Consider the following 20381-nt stretch of genomic DNA (forward strand, 5'->3'; position numbering starts at 1 on the left):
AATGGCCTGTTCCTCAAAACAAAAAGCAGATTCGAAGTTTCTTGGGATTCTGCTCTTATTATCGTAAATTTGTTAGGGGCTTCTCTTTAATCGCGAAACCGATGCCTTAACTGAGAACCTATCGAAATTTGTTTGGACGGAACAATGTCAAGAGACGTTTGCCAAATTGAAGCAGGCAATAACGACAAGTCCTTTACTCTCTTTTCCAAGGGCAGATGGGAAGATTATCTTGGATACAGATGCTTCTGGACATGGGATTGGAGCAGTTTATCTCAGGAGCAGGAAGGGACTGAGAAAGTCATCGCTTATTTCAGTCGCGTCTTGAGTAAAACTGAAAGAAAATATTGTGTGACGCGTAGGGAGTTGTTAGCAGTGGTGGAGTCAATTAAACATTTTTCAGACGGATCATGCTTCGCTTAAATGGCTAATGTCTTTCAGAGAGTTGGAGGGACAGTTGGCACGTTGGTCAGAAAGACTACAACAATATGACTTTGAAATCAGTCATCGGAAGGGACAGTTACATGGAAATGCCGATGGGCTTTCCAGACGCCCTTGTGCTGAAGAGAATTGCAAATATTGTTCTAGAGTAGAATTGCAAAATAGTTTAAAAGAAAATGGATTAATAGCTCGTATAACTTTTAAAGAAGATTTATCAGAGGAGTGGCTAAGAAAACAATTAGAAGATCAAGTTATTTCAGTTTTTCTCCGAGGAAAAGAAAATGATACTCGTCCTTCTTGAGAGGAGATTGCTGCTAAGGGAACGCCCTCGAGGGTTTATTGGCTTCATTGGGATGCTTTGTTTGTTCAAAACGGAGTCTTACATAAGAAATGGGAAGCTCCAAATTTGAAATCTAATTTTTACAAATAATTGTTCCCCAAGGAAATGTTAGACAGATTTTGAAAAAGGCTCATGACACACCTTCTGGAGGTCATTTTGGGATAAATAAAACTTTGGAAAAGATTCGTAAACGTTTCTATTGGGCAACTTGTAAGAGCGACGTCGAAAACTGGTTAGGTCTTGTAAAATTTGTGTGGCAAAAAAGGGTCCTTCGGATAAAGGAAAATCTCCTTTACAAATTTTTAATGTTGGGGCTCCTTTTGAGAGATTACAGATGGACGTTCTTGGCCCCTTCTTCTTCTTCCCTTCTCCCCTTGGTCCTTCTTCTTCTTCCGGGAATAGATATCTTCTTGTTGTTGTTGATTGTTTTTCCAAATGGGTGGAAGCTTTTCCTTTAAAAAATGTCAGAGCCACTACAGTAGCGGAAGTATTTGTTAATCAAGTGGTATCAAGGTATGGAGTTCCTCTGGAACTACATACGGATCAGGGAAAAAATTTTGAGTCTCGGTTATTACAGGAATTGTCATGGTTGCTAGGGATCAAGAAAACTAGGACTACTGCTCTTCATCCGCAATCTGATGGTCAGGTAGAACGACAGCATCAGACGATTTTACAATATTTGTCAAAGTTTGTTGAGGAAAATCAGAAGGACTGGGATCGATGGATTCCAATGTTTCTTCTAGCTTACAGATCTTCGAAACATGAGACTACTAATGTGACTCGCGCAGAGTTATATTTCGGACGAGATTTGAATCTTCCATTGGATTTACTACAAGGTTCTCCACCAAATTTTGGTTATTCTGATACTGTTGACGAATATGTTCAAAATTTACGAGGAAAACTAGATGAAATTCATCAAGATGTGAGAGAGCGAATGAAATTAAAGTCGGACAAGATAAAAGGGCGATATGATAAAAAAGCTAGACATTTATTCTTTGAACAGGGACAAAAGGTTTGGTTATTTAATCCGTGCAGAAAGAAAGGAAAAACTCCGAAATTACAGAACAATTGGGAAGGTCCTTATGAAGTAGTTAAGAAATTAAGTGATGTGGTATATTGTATTCGACGTTCAAATAGGCATAGAAATAAAATTGTTCACTTAGATAGATTGGCGTCCTATTTCGAAAGGCGGTTATAGGGAAAAGTATACATCAGAGTCCCAAAGTTTATTTAAAAAAAAAACTGTTTAATGTTAAATTTTCTTTTAATAAGCGGTTACTGTTCCAGATTATTTTTTCTGTTATAGAATGAAAAATCTTTTTTTGGAGAGGAGAACGTGAAGGAGGATTTGACAAGGAAAGAAATTAAAGTTTATAGAAGACTGTCTCGCCCACGGTTTTCGAGCCGTGGTTTCCCGTGGGATGAAGGGCGAATGCCGAGACAGGGATTTGGGGAGTTTAAATGACGTTGGGTCCACGGTAGTTCCCTCCCCCCCCCCCTATCCGAAGACTTCAAGAAGAAGTCAACTTCTGAAGAGAGTGAGCAGCGGCGAAGAGAGAAGAGAGCCACGGAGTCCTCGTCGTATAGCGTCGCGCAGCTTGGTAACCTGGACAGCAGTCCAGGGTAGAGCAAGAAAATGCGAAAGGATAAATCGGCATGAACCGTAGGACCAAGGCCTCAACTCCTTGGTTGTCGGGACGACAACCTAGAAAGGAGGGAGGGCAGTGTTGCGGCACTGCGCCTTCGCGCTGAGACACCCGTTGCTTCGCTTCCGAGTAGCTTCAAGCCGAAGCGCGTTCCCTGACGACGGGATGTATTGATCGGCGAATCAATTACTGTCAACTGTCAGATTTTGTCTTGAGTTGCTGGACTGTTCGGACGTGTGTCCGCGCTCTTCTGTATCGAGATAATAATAAACGTTGAGATTGTTTGTTTCCTTATAACCGCGGTATTTCTCTAATTCCCGCGAGCTTCGGGAGTGCGAGTGCGTGAGTGCGAGTGTGTGTTAGTGTGATGCGGCGAGCGCAACAATATTTTTCTACTCATTTTTGTGCTTATCCATAATTTCATGGAAATTTGTAGAGATTCTATGTCGATATAAATAATACAATAACTTTTGCTTATTATATTTTTCACGAGAGACAGAATATTTGTTCGTAATGTACCTCACATTCACATTCTAATGTGAGCTGTGTCATTCCTAATGTGCATTCACTTGCGTCTTTTCATTAATTTTGACAATAAATCAAAATTTTTTTGTTACATTTCAATTTAAACAGATCTACTGTTGTTGTATAATTAAATATAGGCTGTAATTGCACATATGTATATATTATCAAAAAAGGTAAAAAAAAAGGCGCCAAGTACACGCAATATATTTTGTAAATTCAAAAATCCAACCTAAGTGGTAGCTTTATTTCTTCTTTACAAAATTATATTACCTAACTTAACTCAAGTAACATGTATTTCAAAAAAAGATGTAAAATCTTTAATTTCTCCTTCACAAAATTATATTACCTAACTTAACTCAAGTGACATGCATTTCAAAAAAAGATATGAAATCTTTAAATTAAATTGCGCCAATTGCAAAGAGAATATGTATATTGCTTTAAAAGATAATTGTTGTGCAACTACTTTAAAAAAATAAAACCCAAGTGGTATCTTTGTGTTCCTATTCAAGGGTCTTCCTATTCCAACCCAAGTGGTAATAGCTTCTTAATTCTCTTTAACAAATTTTTAATATTACAAAGAATCATTTTAATTACAAAGAATTAAAGAAGTAACAGTACAAAATAAAAATATTTAATTAAAACAAAATAAATAAATTTTTTTGTAAAAAAACTTGGCGGTGTTTTTTTACTCCTGTCGCATTCTTCCCTAAATTATGTTTATTGTTTTTTTATTCAATCAAAAATCTTAGTACTAATGTTTAAATTTCAAAATCTAGCAACGCCAAGTTTTTTTACAAGAAAAATTTATTTATTTTGTTTTAATTAAATATTTTTGAAAAAGGTAATTTTGTACTGATATCACCCATTTTGTAGTGTTAATAAGCAAAGATCTGCAAAAAATTTTTATTTTTTATTTTTTAATTATTCACGAAATTAGCAATAATAACAAATTAAATTTTTATTGAATTAGCAAATTAGTAATTAGTTACAAAAAATTACTATTTACATAAAAATTAATAATATTTAAGTAAAAGTAAATTATACACTTCTCACAAAAATTAAAAGAACACTAAATATACTTTAAAAATAGACAAAATTCAAGCAGCTGTAACTTTGTTAAAAATGAACGAAATTTAAATTTAAAACTTAAAACCTCTACTTTCGAAAGGTTATTATTATTTTTTAGTTTCTGTGAGTTTGGTAACTTTTGCATATAGAAAACTACGAGCTGGACAAAATAGAAAATTTTTCTCTCACTTTGTGGGCCTGTCACGTGCACAAAAAAATGCGAAAATTTTCGACTTTCTAATGTGAAAGCTTGAAGTTTTCCTTGCAAAATCTTTTTTTAAAAATGTTTCTACGATTTTTTGTTACTGAGTTATTGTGGACTGAATAATAAATGAGGATTTTGACTTTGATTGCTCATAACTCTTAAAAAAATCATTGTATCGCAATTCAAAAAACAGATTCTTAAAGCTGAAACTTTGGTTTATTGAACGGTATAATTGCCAATTTTTTTAAAATAACACGTAGACATGATACAAATGGATGAAAATAATGTAAAAATTAGTGATTTTTCCCTTTTTCATTTTGACCCAGAAAACAATTGTGCAGGACAATAAAACAAAACGTATTGTGAGTCGTAGAATCCGAAAATGACCATAAAAATTATGTCTATAGCGGAGAAAACATGGAAAACGAGGGAAAATGCGGAAAGACATGAAATCGTTTAAACTCCCAGACGTAATTTTTTTATGTTTTTTAATGCAGGGTACTTAAAAGTACAAAAAAACATAAAGAATAAATTTGTGTTGTTGTTCTGCACAATTGTTTTCTGGGTCAAAATGGAAAAGAGAAAAATCGCTAATTCATACATTATTTTTGTTATGTATGTGGGTTCTTAACAACTGATGTAGCTTAAATGATATAGTTTATTTAAGTATAATGAGACTTGATACGCTCTGCTTGACGACTACCGGACGACTGACTCGATCTCACGCTCCTGCTTACATATACCTTCGTGTCGCTATATGTTTCGAGGGATTGTACCGGAATATACACTGTCGCCAATACATCACAACTTCCTCCCCGTTCAATTAACGCTACTACATAGATTTCTTTAAACGTTCAAATCTTCGCAATACAGTGCTTGGTTGATTAACTATCGTTTTCCTTACAGCGGTCAGGTTATCGTTGTTTTTAAAATGAATTATCTGATCGACATGTCGTTTCCAAATTCTCCCAGGTGCGACCTCGACTTTAAACGTTACCGGTGACAACTTCTTTATTATTGTACCTTGACTACGTTTATTTCCACGTACACTAAAATCATCTATCATCACCGTGTCGCCAATTTAAAAATCAACATTTCGATTACCTTTCCTACTCGCTACCTGTGCCAACTGTTTTACCATTACATTGTCGTTTACATCTGGCTTTAATAAGTCAAATCTTGTTCTTAATTCTCGCTTGTACACCGCATAAATGCAGGCATTCTACCTTTCGTGCAGTGTTCAGTCGATCTATAATCAAACAAGAAAAGGTTTACCGCGTAATCAAGTGATTTACCACTTTTGATAATTTTATCAACTTTATCCTTGAACGTTTCAACGAAATTTTCCGCCGCCCATTTGTCGCTGGGTGATGCGGTGCTGTAAAGCTATGTTTAATACCGTTATTTTTACAAAACTTTTGAAACTCTAAACTTGTATTGAGTACCGTTATCTGTAACTAAATGTCTCGGTAAACCAAAACGAACTAAAACTTTCTTGAACTCTTCGATTACTCTTGGCACCTGAGTACATTTATGCATGTTAATAATTTCGGGCCACTTGGAATGAGCATCGATAATCAACATGAACATGTGACCATAAAACGGACCTAGAAAATCTGAATGGATTCTGCTCCAATATCTATCAGAATACGTGGTGTTCCGTTAACACCACCCGTGTTAACGAAACACCCGGAGGTTTTTTTCCGTTCCTGCACGCACACTTTACATGCTGCCGATACATTCTCGATATCACTATCTATATTCGGCCACTATACGTAAGACCTCGCCAACATTTTCATTTTTACTATGCCAAAGTGTGATGCATGTAGTTCTCGTAAAACACTTTCTCGCACTGATTCTGGAACCACTATTTATAGTCATTTATGCCTTCCAATACTCAAAATAGCTGCTATTATATTTTCCAAACTTTTTTGTTAATAACTTTTTAACGAATAACGAGCGACGGCTAAAACCTTCTGAAGGTCACTCGGGGTCATGACCTTCACAACATATATCGAAGTCATTGAAATCGGAGAGCAGGCCCCTTTTATGCATAAATATTTGTATTTATTATTTTTATCCTTTCTCAGCTTGTATCTCCGAAACTATTTGAGTCCGGCCCTTATATATATATTATATCTCGGAACCTGTATATTGTGCGGACTCGCTATTAACATTGTAAACGCTGCTTATGGTACCCATGTGACCAACGGAGTTTCGGCAGGTTACCTGCCGTGTTATGATTTTTACGAGGGCAAACGTGTTTTCGGAAGGTGAAAGTGAAATTTTCTGCGCGTGGAAATATTGTAATATCTGCAATAATGTTTGCTCTCCAAATCTCGAGGTACGTGATTATAAAGAGTAATGCATGCTGAACACGAATTCAGTGTAGTTTTTTCATTATCGTTGATGTCTAATATTTCGTGGGCGATCAAACCTGAAACTTATGTTTGGGGCTTATCCGCCAGTAAGCACCCGGGGCTGGTCCGCCAGTCTCGTCACTGTGGCGCGCCGGGCGCACGACTTCAGCTCACGGCGATTTCAGGTTAGGTTTCCCTCGAGCGTGATTCTGTCTTCCCTTGCACGTGCGTCAGTTTGTGTAGGAGGGAAATGGTACGCACGTATCGTCGCAAAACGGGTGTTTTGGCCGACCAAAAAGATGGCGGACCGTTGTTTTCGAGATCGCTCACGCTCACGGCACGTCGGCGAGGTACGGCGAGGCACGGCACGGCTCTGAGATCCCGCGATTTCCGCGCGAGAGTTGACATGCCGCGCGCGCTGTAGATCGTCCTGACTCCCGGCCGCGGTAAATCGTCGTTGTTGGTCGTTGTGTCAGTGACAGTCGCGCGTGCGACCGCATCGTCCAGCGTTCGCCGCATCGTCTCGGCGTCATTGTCGCCGCCGTTGTAGTGGTGGTGGTGTCGGTGGTGGTCATCGTCGTCGTCGTCGTCGTCGTCGTCGTCGTCGTCGTCGTGGTGGTCATCGTCGTCGTGGTGGTCGTGGCCGTTGTCGTCGTGGTGGTCGTGGCCGTCGTCGTTGTGGTGGTCGTGGCCGTCGTCGTCGTGGTGGTCATGGCCGTCGTCGTCGTCGTCGTCGGCGCGTCGAGGAATCGGCGCGAGGACGCCGCCCTATTGAAAAATCTCACATGAAAACTCATGTGGTAATATAGGTGGCAATTCATGTGAGAACTAATGTGAGAACTCATGTGAAAACTTATGTGAACACTCGTACCAAAACATCACATGTGTTCTCACATGAATTCTCATGTGAGATCTCATATAGCAAAAGAATTTAAATTGATATATGAAAAATCAATACAAAAGTTCTTTCAATGATTATAATATTGCGTTGTAAATCATAAAGAAATGCGTAAACGATAGTAGCAATAAATATTTTTGAATTTTTAAATTACAAAGAACATGTAGAAAATAAATAATTGCAGAAAGAAATATTTTATATAAGTATATCTTCTGAAGTAAAGACAATGTTTTTAATTCAATAAAAAAAATTTTATTTTCCGAAATAAATTTTTCTAAATGTTATACATAATACTATACATAGTTTTTATTAATTATTTGGTATTTTTTTAATACAAACGTAAAAAAGTTATAGTAAAAATAGGAAGAATGAAAAAGTAAATATTAATGTTATATACATATCGGAAGTCTAATCTAGTAATTATAAGAATTCGGCAATACAGCTATATAACAATCATTTTCTATTTTTATGAAAACGCAAATACGTTCAATTTGATAAGTTTCTACCGCTATATATTTCATTTCCTATACTACGGATCAAATTAATAGAATTGCACACGGGAGTTGACGTATTAACAACATTACAAAGGGTTAATTCTTTTTTATGTTTTTGATCAACTGTAAAATAAATTATTTTAATAAAAGTATCATCTGATAACAGTGCGAAACTATTATCAGAACGCGTATTTTTCTTTTGTGAAGACGTAAAGAGACAACCGTCTTTTACAGCTTTTTGATAAATTAGTGTACATTTTACAGACAAACCATACTTTACTGCAACTTTCTTATCTATAAGTACTCCGTCTCCAAAATAAGTTACTGATGATAATTTCAAACTTTTTCTAATCCTTTTAACAGAAATTTCTTGACAATAGTTTAGTACTACGGGTGAAGCATGCGGGTATATATAATGACGTAAAGTATGAACACTATGTTGCATATTAATGTATCGAACAATTTGCAAATTTACACCGTTTGCGCAATGAATAGCCTGGAGTACTTCGTGATTGGCTGATTCAAAGGGGAAAGAGGAATGAGCCCAAAGAGGCCCCCAATTCATTACACTTTCCGCAATATGAAGTAGTTGGTGAACGTTGTATGTCATCGCCTTTTTTGAAAAGAACTGTTCTGTTTGAAAAACGAATTTATGTAAATCCTTGTCGGCTTCGTTTAATTCATCGAAACTTATATCACATTTCAGTAATATGTAGAGGCTATTAACAAATAAAGTCCAATACTCAACCATTTTTTTATTTAAAACTAATTTAAATAGAGGTAGGCTGTAGTACAGTATGAAATTTTCCCATTCCTTTGCTTTCCAATCACGTATGTCTTCAAAAGATCTAGTTAAACGTCCTAATTGGTGAGGGACTTTTATTTCTAAGAGTAATTTGTTCAGTTTATCTACTGTTGATGTTGGTATACAGTTGAGGAAATTAATTGTTATTTGCTTTCCAACACCAGCGAGACAACAATGCATGTAATCAGGCACAATTCCATGTACGATATCGAAATGAGGTAAATTTATGAGAGGTGTCACATACTGTACTCCATAAACATCTTCTACGGGATTATTTTCATCAGTAAGTCTCTTCATAAACTCAATCATATTTGTTTTAGTTCTTTGTTGTGGAGAAAACTCAAGAATGGGATATCTCATACTGCCTTCATACCACTCGCCGTTATGTAAGCACCAACTACAACCGTATTTACCGTTAAATAATTTTATTCCTTGAACAGGTGCTCGCGCTTGTGAGTCAACGCAACAAGTCAGAGTATATACTTTGATTAAACACATCTCATTGTTAATAGTGCATTTAAACCCCTTTGTCGACAATCGAATCATGGTTTCGGTAAATGGTTGTAAAAATGATGTCATTTCTGGTTTGTTTTTACCAAACCACATGCCACATGTAATTATTCTTTTCATTCTTACTTGAATAGGAAGTTCATTTACTTGTAAGTATATGGGCCAAATAGAATATCGTGAACTCTCAAACCGTGGTGCACCATCAGTGTTGAAAATTGTTGTAGCGTAGCTGTATCTTTCGTTTGCAGGTAAATTTCTTATAAATGTTCTATAACATTTACCATCAAAAATATCTCTTATTTTTCCATTAAATAATCTTTCCTTTACAATATGATCATAATATTTTTCATTTTCTTCTATTAAAAGTTTGATATTTTCCGTCGGATCAATAATTATAAAAATATTTGAGGACGATGGATTATTCAGATCAATTATCTCAGAGCACACGCTGCAAGTAATAAAGGATTTAAAATCTTGTATTCTTCCTACATAAGTACAGCACTTCGGACAAATTCCATGAAACTCTGATCGACTTTTTGGATTCAGAATATTGTCCAGTATCCAACGTGTATCGGGTAATATTGGACGAGGAAACATTATGTTAATAAGTCGGAATAGATCAGAAATTTCACTTAAAGATGACTTATACTTTAAGGCGTGTTCAACAATCATTAAAAATAATTCACCTGGTGATTTATTCGGAGAAATGTCAATACAATCTTGAAAATCTTTATTTAACACCAGATCTTGCAAATTACGTGATTGATTAACATTTTTTTCACTACTCTCATCTCTTAAATCATTTATTAAATCTGTATCCAATTCCATGAATTCATTTCTCGTACAGTGAATCTAGAATAATATTTCTTAATTTTACCATATATATGTACATGTATATACATATATGTATATTAATATTAATAAAATTATTGTTAGAAATTTATTGATATACTAAATATTATATATTTGCTAAACATAACAATTTTATTCTACATAGAAATATTCAGAAGCTTTCCTAATGAAAAATCTCTTATAAGAACTCATACGATCTCTCTTACTATCTAAGATGCTATCTTAATAAAAAAAATATTATGTTCTTATATATGAAATATTGCGCACCTCGTCTTTATCTGTGGTATCAGTTTCCTTAAAAAATGCCTCTTCAATACGATTAACCACTTCTGTATTGTTGTTTTCTCTAATAATGTCGAGTATGTTTTCGTCAACATGTTCAGTTTCCATATTTTCGTTTATCTTTAGAGTAATGTTTTCGTTGGTATTTCTATTGTCTGAAGAATCGATTTCCTGAAATATTATATTATGAAGAAATATTGTATTTAATAAGAGAAATATCTAATACATTTTGGCGACTTATGCAAATAATGCTATAAAAATAAAATGTTTACTAAAAAAAAATCGTATAACAAAACCATTCACAGCAAAAAAGAATCAAATACAATGACAAATTATAAAAAAGTTTTAAGTTTTTCAGAGTTGCTCCTACTTTTTCATAATTTGTCATTACAAATTTTTCCACTAATGATAAAAGTCTTAAATTGTTGATATAATTATACATCAATTTTTTAGAATTATGTGATGTTTTTTACAATTATGTAATTTTCGTGTAGTATTGCAGTACATTGAACAGTTTAATACAAAAAGTATAACAACTATGAGCTTAAAGTTTACATAGTTGAAACGCAACAAAAATTTTTTAAAATGTTAAATATATTCTTGATTTATCAACACATATCACATTTGGCTACACTATTTCTTAATATTAATTTAAAGTTATTTGACGAATAATTATGAAAAAAAATATGGATCTGAAATGACAGAAGTTTTATATATAATTTTTGCTGCGATTGAATGTTGAACGTTAAAATAGTATATAAGAATCGATGCAAAACCACAATTTTTCCAGATAGTATTTATAGTGTTTCAGTACAATAGAACAGGTGAGACAAGAAATATTACAGAATAACTACTGGATATACAATATTGTGATATTAAAATCAATGCAAATACAATTTTTAATAATGTTAATCTATAGAATTTATAATATTGCAAAGTTTAAATGTTATTGGAAAAATTTGCAAATATGTGTTAAAACTGAATTACAATATTAGAATGTATTCAGCAATATAATTACTACCCTGAAAAAAATAAAAAAAATTTAATATTATCAAGAACTACACGAGTATTAAATAGGCAAAACTGATAAAATGTTACAAAATGAGGTGCTACAAAACAAATGAGTGATAAATAATAATTTTTTCCTAACGCGAGCGTGAAACGGGCCGCTTTTCGCGTTTGTTTTGAGTGAGCAAAACGATCCATTTCGCAATCGATGACGTAAGCGTTGAGAAATGGAGCCATTTCTTAACTAGTGGAGAAATGAAATTGAAAACAAACGCGAAAAGCGGCCTATTATTCACGCTCTTGTTAGGAAAAATAGTATGAACAACTCGTGGGAAGAGTGGTCGAGCCCAAATGAGTGTGATGGTCGCTTCGCTCGTGCGACCAACTTCACACTCATTCAGAATCGACCACTTTTCCCACTAGTTGTACAATATACTATTTCCTCTTAATTTTATCGTACAATCAATTGATAGATTTAAAAATATTATATCAAGTGTTAAAACTTTTGAGTGAAAACTATAAGAAATAATACTGACTTTTAACATGATGATTAATCATACATGAAAAATAAAAGTTTTTGTGAAGTAGGAGAGCTTTAACATCTACAACTCCACTTGTAAGTATAACTAGGTAAGACAAATTTAATGCAAAACTTTGGGTTATATGGTACTCTCCTTATTAGTTGTAGTCAATTTAAAATAATGAATAATAATATTTAAATAAATCTTTACATCTATTAAATTAAATCATTTCAATATGTTATACATTTTTATTGCACCCGCAATTGAAACTAGTTTATAAATATTAATTTATGAAGTCATTATTGAATGAAATTTTGCTTATAAAAATTAATTATTTAAATAATGTATATATTTACAGAATTGTAGAGGTAATAAATAAAACTTATTGTTATTATTATTATTATTGCTGTTGCTGTTGTTAGTAGTATAGTATTTTAAACTATTCTAAAGCACTTACAAATATATGTGTTGGTGTTGGAAGAGTGGAATTTAATCTTCTTAAAACCCTTGGGCTAACATCATCAATGTTACATGAATGCAAGTAATTTTTATAGCCTCGCCCGTATTTCTTTTGCTGTCCATCTACCATTTTTTTGTTATATTACAAATCTCTGCAGTAATATGTTCATGAAAAAACTGATTACTGTCTGAAATAAAATAGGAAAAATGACGTTAATTATATTTTGCTTTCTTTAAACATTAGATAGCCATGATATACGGGTAAGTACGTACCGGCTCGTAAAAACGTACCAGGTTGTAAATAGAAGGTGAACAGGATGCGTCACCACCATGACACTTCTACGGTCCCAGCGCCTTCTTCTTCTTCTTCTTCTTCAGTTTTTTCCGGCACCTGGTATCTGACGAGACACTATACGGTCAAATATCAACATCTTATGTCTCCTTAGGAGCGAGGTTAAACAAATGCGGTTAGTTGCATCAGTTAGGGTTGCCAGACTGGCGGTTTTCGACAGCCACTGCCAGCCAGTGGTGGGGATGGGATAAGAAGTGTCAGAGGGGTGGCTGCGTTGCTGAAACGTAAAGTTGGCATCTCTGCCCATCCCCACCACTCTTTAACTCATTTCTAGCGGGACGCTTTAACTCATTTCTGAACAGTCAATTCGCGGACACCAGTGCTAGTGAACGTGTTTCGTTTGAAAGAAAAATTTGTGAAGGTTACTGATGCAACCTTACGCTTTGAAGTAACCTCGCTCCTAAGGGTGCGAGCACATGGGCTTATATTTTCGCGTAACGCGTATTGCATAACCAAATCAGAAGCGTTATTCGAGAAATAAATAACATAAAACGTTACGTGATTGGTTACACGATACGCGTAACACGGAAAATAAAAGCTCATGTGCTTGCACCCTATCTAAAGGGGGCATAAGATATTGATATTTGGCCGTATTGCATTTCAGCAGGTGCCAGGAAAATTAAAGAAGAATTAAGAAGAAGATTTCTGAACAGTCGTCGGTCAACGAATTATAGACGCTTAGCGAAATTTGGAAAACATACTTTTCGCAAAATGACAGAAAATACGAGAAAAACACAAGTACGTATACATAGAAAGAGAGATTACGAGTAATCACAAGAGAAATATAATTGTTCTTTGTATATATTATTATATAACGACTTGGGCTAACCCAAGGTCGGTAAATGGCGCGTCGGTAGCGAGACTTAGCCTGCGTTCGTTTTCTTCCACTGGGAACTTATACTATATTAAAAATCTATAATATACGTAACGTATTCTATATATTTTTAGTATAGTACATGCTCCCAGTGGGAGAAATTGGGAAAAAACGAACGCAGGGTTAATGAATTCGTCAATATAAATTTTATCTCATCTGTATAAGTAAAACATAATTTTTGCTATTAGGTTATGAATGATAATTCAACAAAACCACAAGCCACATACGCTGCAGTTCGCTTTTACTCGGACGAGACAAGAAAAGTGTCTGTTGTGCCAATATCACATGTCCAAGATTTTAATGCAGAAAAATGTTCTAATGAACCATATTATATTAGAAGATACGATGACAGCAATGACAAATTTAGTCTGTCACCGGGAGAAGTTTGATCTGTTTCAAGTAAATATATTACTTTTTTGTACTGAATATCGGTTAGGCTGCATTCGAAAACATCACTCAAGTGTGCCTCCGTGTATCATGTTATCCTTGTTGTTCACCAAATGTTAAACAAGGATAAAATGAAACACAAAGGTACTTGAGAGACGTTTCCGAACGCAGCCTTACTTTGTAGCTGCTAACGCTGATATTTCAATTTATACAAACTTATTAACTATGAATAATTAAATATTATTCATTTCATTTAATGATTTTTTTATACATCCAGTAAAATTAAAATTAATATTGTAAATATGATATCTGTTAGGTAATTTATTGGTAAATAATATTAAATGTAAATGTCAACAATTGAGGTCTTGAAGAAAATATTGGTATATTGTCTGTTCTTCCAGTAATATGAAAATACACAATACATATTTATGTTCTTAATCAAAATAATACTTCAAGATTATATTCAAAATGTTAATAAGCAATTTGTATATATATTCGAGCTGTGATTCGTTGTAAACTGTAACAGTATTTTCAAAACTTGTCAATACTTTACTGAATTAAACTATTGCTTTTAAATGTAAAATATTGAATTATACATATAAGTTTTATTAATTTATCTTATTTTCATAATTGATCTTATTCGAATAATATATTGAAACTTCTTAGGAGTATTTTTCAGTCTTGTTTCTGCAGTGATATGTATTAAAAAAATTTTATTGAATTATTTATTAAAATTGTTTGCAATATTTAAATTGACAATATAAATGACTTCAGTTAATCTGAAACAATAATTTAAAAAATGTTAAGTTTCCACTTTTTTTACTTATATTCCTTAAGAAATATTTATTTTCTCTTCCTAATAATTTCTTTGGATCCAATAACAGGAGTAAAGGTTTATTGGAAACTAATTTTTATTGTACCTTTTTTTATTTGAAATAAAGAAAATTAATAATATTTTGAATTTAAGTCATGATTTTCCTATAAAATTGTTATCAATATTTTAAGGACTGTAATAAATTTTACAGCATTTTTTTATGTAAAAATTAATTAATTAAATTAATAATTTATATTAATTTGAATACATATTACAGTATATAGCATACTGAAGCTTCATTAAAAAATAACTTGGAAATTTCTTGTAACGCTTGATTGTTATTCCAATTAAACCATAAAGTGCATTGTTGAATATAAAAAGAATAGAGAAGAAGCAAAAAGAAAAATTATTTAAGAAGGAATGTTTGCAAACAATAATGTTCATTCAGTTTTGGAAAAACATTCTTTCTTTATTGTAAAGTCTAATTTATTATAAATAACTATCTAATGTTGCAGACAATAAAGAAAATTTATTAAGCAGAAGCGGACGCCACAAATTTAAAAAAATACGACGCAGTGATGCATTGGAAAAATTACGTTTAAAATCAAAAGATCATGGTATTCACGAAAAAAATAAGGTAAAGTAACGAATATTTGTTTTTTCGTACTTATTGTAATGTTTGATTATTGACTTTGCTATTACAAGTAATAATAACAGTGACAATAATATAAACAACAATAACAATAATAATAATAATGGTAATAATAATTACAGAAAATTCAAACCAAATTGAAGAAACTAGCAAAACTAAAGAGTGGAAAAAAACAGTTAAATAAATTTTTGAAAGGAAGACGACAATTGGTCGATAGCGATGAAAGTGATAACGTTTTTACAGAAAATGAAAATGATGAATCAAACGAACAAGGTAAAGAGGGAAAAGTTAAATAAATATTATATTATTACTTATTCAAGCATGTAAATAGATAAAACGATAAATTTTAATATTATTTACTGCATAATTTTCTTCTTGAAGACTCTGAAAGTACTGAAAGTGCATCTCCTGGTATCATTGACGATAGCCCCAGAAGAGCTTCAAAAGCTTTAAAATCCTTAAGACCAGAACTCCAACGAAACAATAATCGTATTGATCCTCACGATGAGCAGATGCCACGTAATGTTACATAAGAAATTAAATATTTTTGTAAAGACTTAAGTAATTTATCTTTTAAAATCATTTTTTTCATTATACAATATAAATTTAATATTATGTGTAAAAAAACTATTTAAAAAATTAACGTATATTATTGTGTAATGTTGTAGTTGAAAATTATGAAAATATTACAAATGCACGGTCTCCTCCTATTGATAATCACAGTCCTGTGAGAAGTCCAGGAAACCAACATGCACAATCACCTTTACCGCATAACACCGTCAATAATGATGATGATGAAAGATCAGGTAATGTAGTTTTGTAGAATGAAGCAATTTTTTATTTTCTTTAATTAACGTAATTTTATTTTTATTTATATTTTTATTATTCATTAATAAAAGAGTATGTAGAAACTCCTCTGCCCAGACGAAGAAGAAGTTGCATTGTTTACCGACCAAAAAGAGGTATAGATTTACAATATTATCATACTTCTTAGATTTAATTGAAGAACATTTTTTTCCTTGTATTATAGTAGATTATATAAAGTAACATCTTATAAAAATAATTTAATTTTTATGTAGTTCTAAGGGAATTAGCAGAAGGGCGTGATGATACAGATGATGATGATATATTTAATAATCGGCTGTCGTCAGACATACGGGAAGTGAATCCAGAGAACTTTGAATTATATCAAAAAGAAGGAGATGGGGTATGCTATATTTTATTCATACAACATTGTATAATTTTAAATTTGTATATTTGTAAATAAAAATGTAATTATTTACTATTATATATTTCTTACTAGATATATGTAGGCTGCGGAAAATTCATCCAATTATCCTTCTGGGAATATCTAAAACAACGTAGTCACGGAGTGTTTTTGCGAGAGTTACTTTCAATTTTTTGGACTAAACACACACTAGTAAATAGATGTATAAAGGAGTCGAAAACACATGTTGAGCTACAAAATAGATCACCGCGTAAGCACTTGACACCGAGGAAATATAAAGTACTCCGTTGTAAGTAATAGCGTTATCGCATTAAAAAATTCATAATTATGATCATTAAATAAATTATTATTAATATTTAATTATTTTCTCTATTTTATTTATAGGTGTATACAAAGATTACTTGAATGAACGCTATGGAAATTCAAGTAAAAAAAGAAAAATTTTAAGATATTTGAATAGAGATATTGGATATAAAATCAGAGATTTACGTAATGCTACGTACGAGAAACTATTATAAGTTATTACACTAATATAAGTTTTTTTCGTGTAGTAGGATCTCAGGTAGCAAGTTGACGTTATTTATCGTCATTTTAACGTCAAAATGTCGTCGAAATGTCGTCAAAAAGGTCTTTTTGACGTCAAAATGACGATAAATAACGTCAGCTTGCTACCTGGGATAAACTGATTACAAGAAATATATTGATGTTAAAATATGTTATTAGTAAGATAGGAATTTTCAAGCGACCCTTTATATGTTTTGTAGAAACGTTTTTTATATTTTATAAACTCAAGAATTTAAGGTGTTAATGTAATTTTTAAAACAAATTATATAATTTTATTGGAATAAATGATTCATTGTCCAAAAATATACTTTCTATACATATAATTATTTTTTATGTGTTCTATAATATAATTAAATCATCATTTCTTTTTTTCTCTATTTTAAAAATAATATAAGTATTGTTATCATGGATTGCTTACTTTTCCATGATTTACAATGCAAAAGCGCAATTATAGCAAGAACTTTTGTATTAACTCTTCACATATCTCTTAATTATTTTGCTATATGAAATCTGATATGAGATGTTACATGATAACTCATGCGATAACTCATGTGATGTTTTGGTACGAGATTTCACATAAGTTATCACATGAGTTCTCACATTTGTGAACACATGAGTTTTTATGTGAGTTATTACAGGAGTTATCACGTGAGATTTTTCAATAGGGCGTCGAGTCGGTAAAATGGTCGCGCTCCACCGCGAGCTTTTCTAACCCCCTGTCGCTATTTATCGCTCCCCCGCGAGAAACGTGGTTTGGTTAGGTTGCTCGAGGGTCCGCGCTGATCCTATGGCACCGGAACGCCGTCACGCGTGTTCCCGGGGGTTGCCCGCGTTGACAATATGACGTGCCGTTGGGGAGTTTACGATTTGGTTAACCTCTGTATTCACGTGCCTAAATTGTTTTATGGAATAGGTAAAACAATTATTTTTTAATAATGTTTCGCATAAAAATTTTAAATAAATTTTTATATTTTTCTCTTAAAAAACAATTATTAAAATGTATCTTATCATTTTTCCGGATTAGATGTACGTATATGTATTGAAAATGCAGTGTGACTGATTAGCCCCGGGGGGGTGACGCTTAAACCCCGGCATTTTTGAGATTTCAATTTTTCCACCGTTGTCGTTTTTGCTCTATACCGGTTAAACAAAGCGACGTAGATAAAAATTTCCTATATAAATTTTGTAGCTAAAAGTTCACTCTTTACAGTGGTATACCACATTTAACTAAAATTATTTATTTTCTTGTTAAAAATCGGCACCGAAAAAAAACTGACCTTTTAGCCCCGGTCTCCCCTACACATGTTATTTTTATGGCATAAACAAATTTTTAAATTAAAAAAATGCAAAAGAAAATGGTCTGATTGAGTCTTGTCTTGTATTTTTTTATTAGGGCTTCAGAAGTTCCTGACAATGAAAGAGCAGACGAAGAAACAGACCGAGATAAAGTTTGTGAAAATGGCATATGTATAATTTGCAACAAACAATCCAAATTTCACAAACGCAGAAAAGTACAACTAAGCAAAGTCAAGAAAGACAAGAAAACATTAGATATTTTAAAAAAATTAGCCACAAAATTCAACGACGTCGATCTTTTAATCAGAATAGACGAGCATGCCACCAAAAACATAGTCGTGCAGTATCACAGGGTCTGTAGAGTATTGTACCATTCGCGCGTTCGTAAATTACTTCTAACAGACAAAAGCTCCGAATGGCACAAGAAGCGCTATTGTTATGCCATCGCTTTTAAGAGGTTGTGTGCTTTCGTGCAAGATTATATAATTGAGGATTAAAAATGTTTTTTCCTATCTCTTCTGAAAAATATATTTGCAGATTTCTTAATAGACGAATATAAAAAACTTGGTATAAATGTGAAAAATATTTTTTATACGAGGCACATAGAAAAAAAGATACTTGCACAGAAATCGTTTAAAAAAAAATTAGTATTATTCATCAAAGCGATGGGAAAACCATTGTTGCTCCATACAATATTACAATCAGCAACCTCGATGAATTGCAAAGGGAAGATCAGATACACAGAGCAGCAGTTACTTTGAGAACACTCATTCTTAAAATGGACAAACGCAAACTTCCCAACAAAATGACAACCACGGATCTGATTGCGGGGGAATGTGACATTCCTGCATTATTGAAAACCTTTTATCAGACAATTTTGAGGGGTTATAATTATCAGCAAAAAAAAACTCTGAAACGGAATTACGCAGTGAATCGTTAGCATCCGATCTCATTTATGCAACGACAAGAGGCAGAATAAAACCCTCCAAACAAATTGTGCTTGGAATGGCTATGAAAAGCCTCACAAGCAGTAAAAAAGTTTTGAACATCATTAACAAGTTGGGGCACTGTGTTTCGTACAGTGTTGTCGAAGAATTAGAGACCGAGGCCGCGTACACCAGCACCAGCAGATCCTTACTGTGTTCAAGTAACATCACACTGAAACCCAGATAACATTTTATGCAAAAGCAAACCAGTGCAATCCGTTTGCTGGCAAATATTGTCGTCATATTGCCATGATAATGGCAGAAATATTTACTGAATTAAATTTTTGCTCACATGTTGTCAGCAAATTGCCGACATATATTAACAACAATGTTTGCGGCAAAAATGTTGGCAAATGTTTTCAGCAACATGTCGGTAACTGATTGTCGCAATAATTCAAATATATATATTTTAATTATTATTTATTATTATATATCTATCCGTGCAGTTTCTATGCACAAACGTTATGTATAAATATATATAGGGGAGACCGGGGCTAAGCCGACACTATTTTTTCAAAGGCAATTTTTAATATTTAATTAAAATTTTTAGGCAAATTCAATGGTACATATTTAAAGAGTGTTTCTTCAGGTACAAAATTGATTCAGGAAGTTTTGCTGTACGTCGCTTTGTTTTGCCGCCAGGAAAGGAAAAGTGACGCGAAGACAAATTTTCGAATTGAAAAATGCCGGGGCAAACTCGACACCCCGCCGGGGCAAACTCAACACTTTGTCTGATCGACACAATTTGATCTGGAACTTATTTTTTACTGTCTGAAAATGAAAATACATTGTTTATTGTGTATTTAAAAAGTACAAA

The 20381-nt window shown here is 33.1% G+C and overlaps 2 protein-coding genes across 9 annotated transcripts; one reads left to right on the forward strand and one right to left on the reverse strand.

Moving 5' to 3' along the window:
• Positions 1–7761: 7761 nt before the first annotated feature.
• On the reverse strand, positions 7762–12906 carry LOC139782953 (uncharacterized). Of its 5 annotated transcripts, none has more exons than XM_071722039.1 (5): positions 12685–12904; positions 12410–12599; positions 10409–10594; positions 9193–10141; positions 7762–8607 (listed from the first exon to the last, which is right to left on the reverse strand). In XM_071722039.1, the coding sequence occupies exons 2-5, from the start codon at positions 12539–12541 to the stop codon at positions 7967–7969; spliced, it is 1908 nt and encodes a 635-aa protein (XP_071578140.1). In that variant the 5' UTR covers positions 12542–12599; positions 12685–12904; the 3' UTR covers positions 7762–7966. The 5 variants fall into 5 exon arrangements, with proteins under 5 accessions (XP_071578140.1, XP_071578139.1, XP_071578138.1 ...); XM_071722040.1 differs by having other exon boundaries at positions 8566–8607; positions 9437–10141; positions 12685–12902; XM_071722042.1 differs by lacking the exon at positions 7762–8607 and having other exon boundaries at positions 9706–9737; positions 9976–10141; positions 12685–12893.
• A 109-nt stretch (positions 12907–13015) lies between these two features.
• Positions 13016–17587, forward strand: LOC139782957 (uncharacterized). 4 transcript variants are annotated; one of them, XM_071722049.1, is made up of 11 exons: positions 13016–13124; positions 13368–13501; positions 13826–14036; positions 15354–15475; positions 15613–15763; positions 15872–16009; positions 16159–16296; positions 16399–16452; positions 16570–16697; positions 16794–17007; positions 17103–17587. In XM_071722049.1, exons 6-11 carry the CDS (start codon positions 16003–16005, stop codon positions 17234–17236), a joined length of 675 nt encoding a protein of 224 aa, XP_071578150.1. In that variant the 5' UTR covers positions 13016–13124; positions 13368–13501; positions 13826–14036; positions 15354–15475; positions 15613–15763; positions 15872–16002; the 3' UTR covers positions 17237–17587. The 4 variants fall into 4 exon arrangements, with proteins under 4 accessions (XP_071578150.1, XP_071578147.1, XP_071578148.1 ...); XM_071722046.1 differs by having other exon boundaries at positions 13019–13124; positions 16390–16452; XM_071722047.1 differs by having other exon boundaries at positions 13110–13124; positions 13371–13501; positions 16390–16452.
• Positions 17588–20381: the final 2794 nt, after the last annotated feature.

Source organism: Temnothorax nylanderi, unplaced genomic scaffold (assembly GCF_030848795.1).
Source record: "Temnothorax nylanderi isolate EJ_2023f unplaced genomic scaffold, tnyl_v1.0 TNYL_tig0455_pilon, whole genome shotgun sequence".
Lineage (NCBI taxonomy): Eukaryota > Metazoa > Arthropoda > Insecta > Hymenoptera > Formicidae > Temnothorax > Temnothorax nylanderi.

Coding starts and splice junctions, on each gene's coding strand:
- LOC139782953 (XM_071722038.1), bottom strand. CDS start 12,541: ATGGTAGATGGACAGCAAAAGAAATACGGGCGAGGCTATAAAAATTAC. Junction 10,595..12,409: donor CAACACCAACACATATATTT/GTAAGTGCTTTA, acceptor ATAATATTTCAG/GAAATCGATTCTTCAGACAA. Junction 10,142..10,408: donor ATACCACAGATAAAGACGAG/GTGCGCAATATT, acceptor ATATTATTCTAG/ATTCACTGTACGAGAAATGA.
- LOC139782957 (XM_071722046.1), top strand. Junction 16,297..16,389: donor TGATGATGATGAAAGATCAG/GTAATGTAGTTT, acceptor CATTAATAAAAG/AGTATGTAGAAACTCCTCTG. Junction 16,453..16,569: donor TGTTTACCGACCAAAAAGAG/GTATAGATTTAC, acceptor ATTTTTATGTAG/TTCTAAGGGAATTAGCAGAA.